Source organism: Zerene cesonia, unplaced genomic scaffold (assembly GCF_012273895.1).
Source record: "Zerene cesonia ecotype Mississippi unplaced genomic scaffold, Zerene_cesonia_1.1 Zces_u003, whole genome shotgun sequence".
Lineage (NCBI taxonomy): Eukaryota > Metazoa > Arthropoda > Insecta > Lepidoptera > Pieridae > Zerene > Zerene cesonia.
Genome location: NW_024045133.1, coordinates 2,285,037 through 2,291,025, shown reverse-complemented (window position 1 = coordinate 2,291,025; position 5,989 = coordinate 2,285,037). Strand labels below are relative to the sequence as shown.

The 5,989-nt window shown below is 38.2% G+C and overlaps 1 protein-coding gene across 1 annotated transcript in view; it reads right to left on the bottom strand.

Annotated features, from left to right (window-relative positions):
- LOC119838585 overlaps positions 1–5,989 on the bottom strand; it is a 9,938-nt gene continuing 3,949 nt past the window's right edge. The window contains exons 3-5 of the mRNA XM_038364575.1: positions 3,602–3,775; positions 2,567–3,092; positions 1–1,907 (exon numbers count right to left, since the gene is read on the bottom strand). Of these exons, the coding sequence (XP_038220503.1) occupies positions 1,867–1,907; positions 2,567–3,092; positions 3,602–3,775 (741 nt within the window). The 3' untranslated portion in view covers positions 1–1,866. The remainder of the gene's footprint in view (positions 1,908–2,566; positions 3,093–3,601; positions 3,776–5,989) is intronic.

Genomic DNA, 5,989 nt, shown 5'->3' with positions numbered 1-5,989 from the left:
ATGATGCATTATTTTTGATACAGTTCTCAAAATAATTATAGCTTGAGGAAAATAACATATCAACAAAATTTATTTACATTTCATTAGTAAAATATTTTATTTTGAGGTTTTAAAAAAATGCGGGTAGTTTCAGAAAACGTGAAATGTGAAACTGTCCTACATTTTTTAATACCCCATAACTATATATCACACTTTGTAAGATCTGTGTGTGTGTTTTGTTAAGTTAACGCTTACAATTAAGTTATTTACTTAATAATTGTCAAAGAAAACGGAGCTAACATGTAATTTTACGTAGCATATTATAGAATTATTAATTATAATTTTGTATACATTTTTTTGTATTAAATTATAGTATATAAAAATACACTAAATTTGTAAAGTATTTTAATACAAAAAATTGAACATTCACAAACTTTATCATCAAATGAAAGTGTGTCTGTTTGTTTGCCCTGCTTTCGCGTCGAAACGGAGCGTTTTACGAGACAATTTTTGTGTCTGCAGATAGTTAAGAGGCTAGAGAGTGAGATAGGCTACTTTTTAACACGTTAAAACATCTCATTCCTACAAGAAATTCCATTAGGACGAGCATTTGAATTACAGCGAAATTTCGATAGATGGCGCTAAATTAAAAATATGATATATTATATGACAACTATTAATTTTAATAGACAACGCGGGCAAAGCCGCCGGCGGAAAGCTAGTAAGTTATAACTCTGTATGTTTGTTGAGGATAATCTACGGAATTGCTATGCCGATAATGAAAATTCTTGAAAAAACTAGTACTGATAAGTGTTTGATATTGACAGAGCTATATCGCCATCACATTCACATACTGGAATTAGTACTGTTTAAAGACGACAAGGTAACGAGGTAAACCCGGGCGAAGCCGCGGCAAGCGACTAGTGTTACAATACATTTTTTTAACTTAAAATATTAACATATTAACTCCGTTTTTTCGACAAACCTAACTATAAAAAATTCGTAAGTCTGCATATATTTGGTCTGTACATATAAAGTCACGACGGATTGTTTTTCTCATTCACTCTTGAATAATTCGACGTGGGATAGAGTGAGATAGATAATATATAGGCGAACTCTTCATAATTTAACAATTTTATACTGTATTTTCTATACAATTCATATAGTATATAAAAAACCTTTTAATTTTGTAATATTTTCAAATAAATATATATCGTTAAAGAGTTTAACGGGTTTAAAGCACGATTAAATAAGACTTCAATAAATGTAAAATATGATATTGTGTTTTTTTTACCTAGTTTCGTATGAATTTAAACAGTAAATTAAATTTTCAAGTATTTTCTTTTATTTTAATTTTAACAAACTAATTTTATTCATTACTACTATCGGTAATTTTAAGATTCATCTTTACGCAAAAACGGCTTAATCGTTTTGGATGAAATTTGATATGCGGATAGACCAAATCTCTCTGTCTGGAATAACATATACATCACTTAATCTATTATCAAGCGAGTGAATCCGCGCGCTGTTGTTAGTTCAACAAAACGTAGCCATAACATACATAACACAGCTAACGACCACCGAAACGAAAGCTTTTCAAATAAGCAAAAAAAACCGGACCGAAATCGGTCCATCTGTTTCGGAGATACAATAGACATAGCAATAGTAGTATTATATGTAGATACACGTTAAGTTAATGAGACACCAGTTTCTGTGCCGAGGATCCACCATTCTGAATTTAAAATAAATCGTGTTTTAAACCCCTTAAAAGATCAAACAACGATGCGTCTCTATGTTTCATAGATTATATACATACCAAATTCACAGTAACATATACCGCCGTGTAAATATATATGTATTTGTTTGTATTTTTATTTTCAGGCACAATCACTCCGGCTCCCTTTTAATTTTCAAATCTAAGACGCCATCTGGAAAATAGAAAAAAAAAACATTTAATTTTTTATTTTACCTACAAATCGACTAGCTTTCGCCCGCCGCTTCGCTCGCGTTAAGTTCCGAGTAGTTTAATGGATGTTATTATACATATGAACCTTCCTCTTGAATCGCTCTATCTATTAAAAAATATTAAAAAAAAACCCATCAAAATCCGTTGCGTAGTTATTAAGCATACATACGGACAGAGAGAGTGACTTTGTTTTATACATAGTTATTATTATGAAAATCTAAATGCATATGTGCAAAGGAAAAAAAATCGACAGAACATGGCTCAGCCAAAACTATTTAACCGACTTCAAAAAAGGAGAAAAATTCTAATTTTTTTTTCTATTTGTTACGTCGGCAACTTCTACGACTAATGCCTGGTAACGCACTAGTGCAGGCACTACGTCTGCTCTGTCCATGTGCGGTGGTGATCGCTTACCGTGTGGTAGTCGAGCACGCTTCGGCACGAATTGGGCCAGCTCGCTTCGGGGAAGTACCACACCCCCCACAGATGACCGGTGTGAAATAATAGCTTGCTATTGTGTTTCGTACGGTGAGTGAGGGGGTGGGGGGCGGGCGGTGGTGATCGCTCACCATCAGGTGATCCACCAGCTCAGCTGCCCGCTATGACATAAGAGAAACTCACCCTCATCTGGCTCTGTGAACACATACGTGATCCGTCTGGGCGCCGACTGCTTCCTCCCGTGACTCTTCTTCTTGGACAGATTTAGCACCTCCTCCCCAACACCGGTGCCGATGAACACCGTTTTAGCGCACACCCTCTCCTTCCTCCCTTTAAAATCCTCCCCCTTACGCCCCTGCTGATTCACGAACAGATCCCTTCCGTCCACGTTGAACACGTCCGCCGATCGCTGATCGTATATGTACAGATTGTCCATTTGGTATTTGTCACACCCCATTTTGTATTCGTCACAAGCCATTTTGTATTCGTCACATGCCACTTTGTATTCGTCACGTTCCGTTTTACATTTGTCGCGCTCGATTTTGTCTTTCTCTTTGTACATGTGGTTCACGCTTTGCTGGACGAGTTTGTCGATGCGACATTCGAAGACCTGCGACTTGAGGTAGGGCACGTCGGGCTGGGGCGATGGCACGATACGCTCCGGGTCGATTTCCGGCACTTCCGTTTCGTCCGATCTGTCTTGTAGGATCTGAAAGTTCATTGAATACTATTTTAAATTATAAATTTATTTACATATATAGTTTAAATTTCCATTTATACTAAAATTATTTTTTACAGAATAAAAACGAAACCAACTTCTTATCGTCGAACCTAGAACTAATTTACATGGGCAGGCTATCAAATAAGAAAATACTCATAAATCGATTAACCCGGTAAAAACTTATCCAGGTAACAAAGACAAAAAATACGGTCGCATTGATTGAAGTCCCTTCCTTCTTTTATGAAGTCGTTTTAAAAGTACAGGGTACAAATTATTATTGATTAATTTAAATTGAGGTATTCAAAACAAAGGCGAGCTTTTTTAATATACCATGAATATATATTTTTTCGTTCCGGTTTCATTCGGACTAAAAAAATATTAATATATGGATATCTAATAGTTACTCAACACAAACACACACACACCACACACGCACACGCACACGCACACGCACACGCACACACACACACACACACCCACACCCACACACAACTCACCCGCAATATATACGCCCGCAGCGTGACGCACCGGCTCCGCAGCGCGCTTCGCTTCGCGAGCAGCACGCGCCGCTCCGCCACGGTGTCGTCGCGGCACGCCCGCACCGCGCGCAGCTCGCGCGTGAGACGGCGCAGGTTCTCCATGCTGCGGCGGCGGCTGTTTTGCGACGCTAGCTGGACGAGTTGCGAGAATTTGCTATTGATTTTGGGCCAAGTTGGGCCAGTGTGGACGTATGGAGAGATGGACGTGCAATACAATAATTCACGAAACGTGTAACGTGTGATTCTCAGTGACCCAGGGTCCCATGTCAAATAAATAAAGGGATACAGAATTTTAAATGTGAAATTCTTATGTACCAAGCGTAACTTAGTAAAAGTAGTTTAAAATGTAAGAGCCCCCTACTTCTATCGTTTCTCAAATTATATACGAAAGTGTGTTTGTTTGTGTGTCTTTCACGACGCAACGGAGCGATTTATTGGTTAACTAGCTGCGCCCCGTGGTTTCACCCGCGTAAATTCGTATCCCATAGGAATATCAGGATAAAAATTTGCCTATGTGTTATTCCAGTTGTTCAGCTATCTACGTACCAAATTTCATTGCAATCGGTTCAGTAGTTTTTGCGTGAAAGAGCAACAAACACACAAATCCTTACAAACTTTCGCACATAGGATTAGTAGGATTGGGCGATCTATAGGAAGATAAGATTTTTTTTGTAGCCACGTAACTTCATATTAACTAATGTTTAAGTGCCTTTAATTCCAAAACATTTCACGAGACTTCTAATGGATTGTTTTTAATATGATTTAATATATAAAGCTGAAGAGTCTGTTTGAACGCACTAATCTCATGAACTTATTGTCCGATTTGAAAAATGATTTCTGTGTTAGATAGCCCATTTATTGAGAAAGGCTTTATGCTATATATGTACCGGCGGACGGGGCGGACCGTTGATCCCTACTAATATTATAAATGCGAAAGTAACTCTGTCTGTCTGTTACGCTTTCACGCCTAAACCACTGAACCGATTTTGACAAAATTTGGTATGAAGATAGAACTGAACTTGGGAAAGGACATAGGATATTTTTATCGCGAAAAAAGGGTAGAAAGGGTTGAAAGAGGGCATGAAAGTTTGTATGAAAGTTCGCTATTGTCAAACCGATTTTGATAACACTTGGCATGAAGATGGAACTAAACGTGGGAAAGAACAGACCATACTTTTAAATGCGAAGAAAATACTCCTTATCATGTCGCGCGATATAAGCGAATTCTACGCGGGCGAAGCCGCGAGCGAAAAGCTAGTATGTAATATGTACATAACAACTTAGACTCGCCACTGATATTCAGTGGACACCACATATAAAAGTGGAGAAAAATAAACACAGCCTAGCTAAATAGTCCGTTCAGAACGAAGAGACAGCTATCAGACGGGGCAGGTTGCAACACAACACGGCGGTTAGCCGAGTAACCCGATACAGCATCCATACCCTATCGCAATACAACACGAGTGGTGAACGGACGACGATTTTAAGAATTCACTAGCTGCGCACTGCGGTTTCACCCGTATTTTTTTATGTCACGGCGGGCAACTGAGCTGGACGTTCACCGATCACCACCGTCCATGATGAGATATTTAATGAAACAATCTATTAGTATGGTAGTTATGGCGTTGAATTAAGGAGTCCGTTTCCTTTTCCTCACCCATCCCCGTCCAGTCAATGCTTTCCTTATCCCCTACACGCTTAAAAGCTGGCAGCGTGTTCGCGCAAGCGTCACATCTACGAGTGTCTATGGGTGGTTGTAATGACTTCGCATTAAATATATTCATTCATTCAATTAGACATCCATCAGAAGCAATTTCAAATAGTGACGAGTAATTTAATATTTACCGCAAGTTCGGAAAGTAGTTTCTACAGAGAACACCTGGCAAATAATTCTGTGTAATGCCCATTGAAAATCATATCAATTTTAATATGTATATTTATATTACGTTTCACGCTGTTTGTCCGCGATGGTCTCCTAAACTATTCGATCGATTTTAATCAAATTTGCACACCACGTTCAGTTTGTTCCAACTTAAAAGATAGATTACTTTATATTATTTTAATGGCGATAAATTAGTGCCCGGGCGGAGCCGGGGTTTGCAGTAAATCTCTTCTCTATATATATAAAATTCTCGTATGACATTGTAGTAACATACTCCTCTGAAACGGCTGGATCGATTCGCACGAAATTTTGTGTGTATCGGGTAGCCCTAGGTATTGGCCATCTATGTTTCATACCCCTAGATGAAATGAAATGATAAGAGAATAATTATATCATCATGTTACCATCCTTAGTGCTTTGTATCGAACTTCACCTAACTATTTATCATAATCATATCTGGTTAA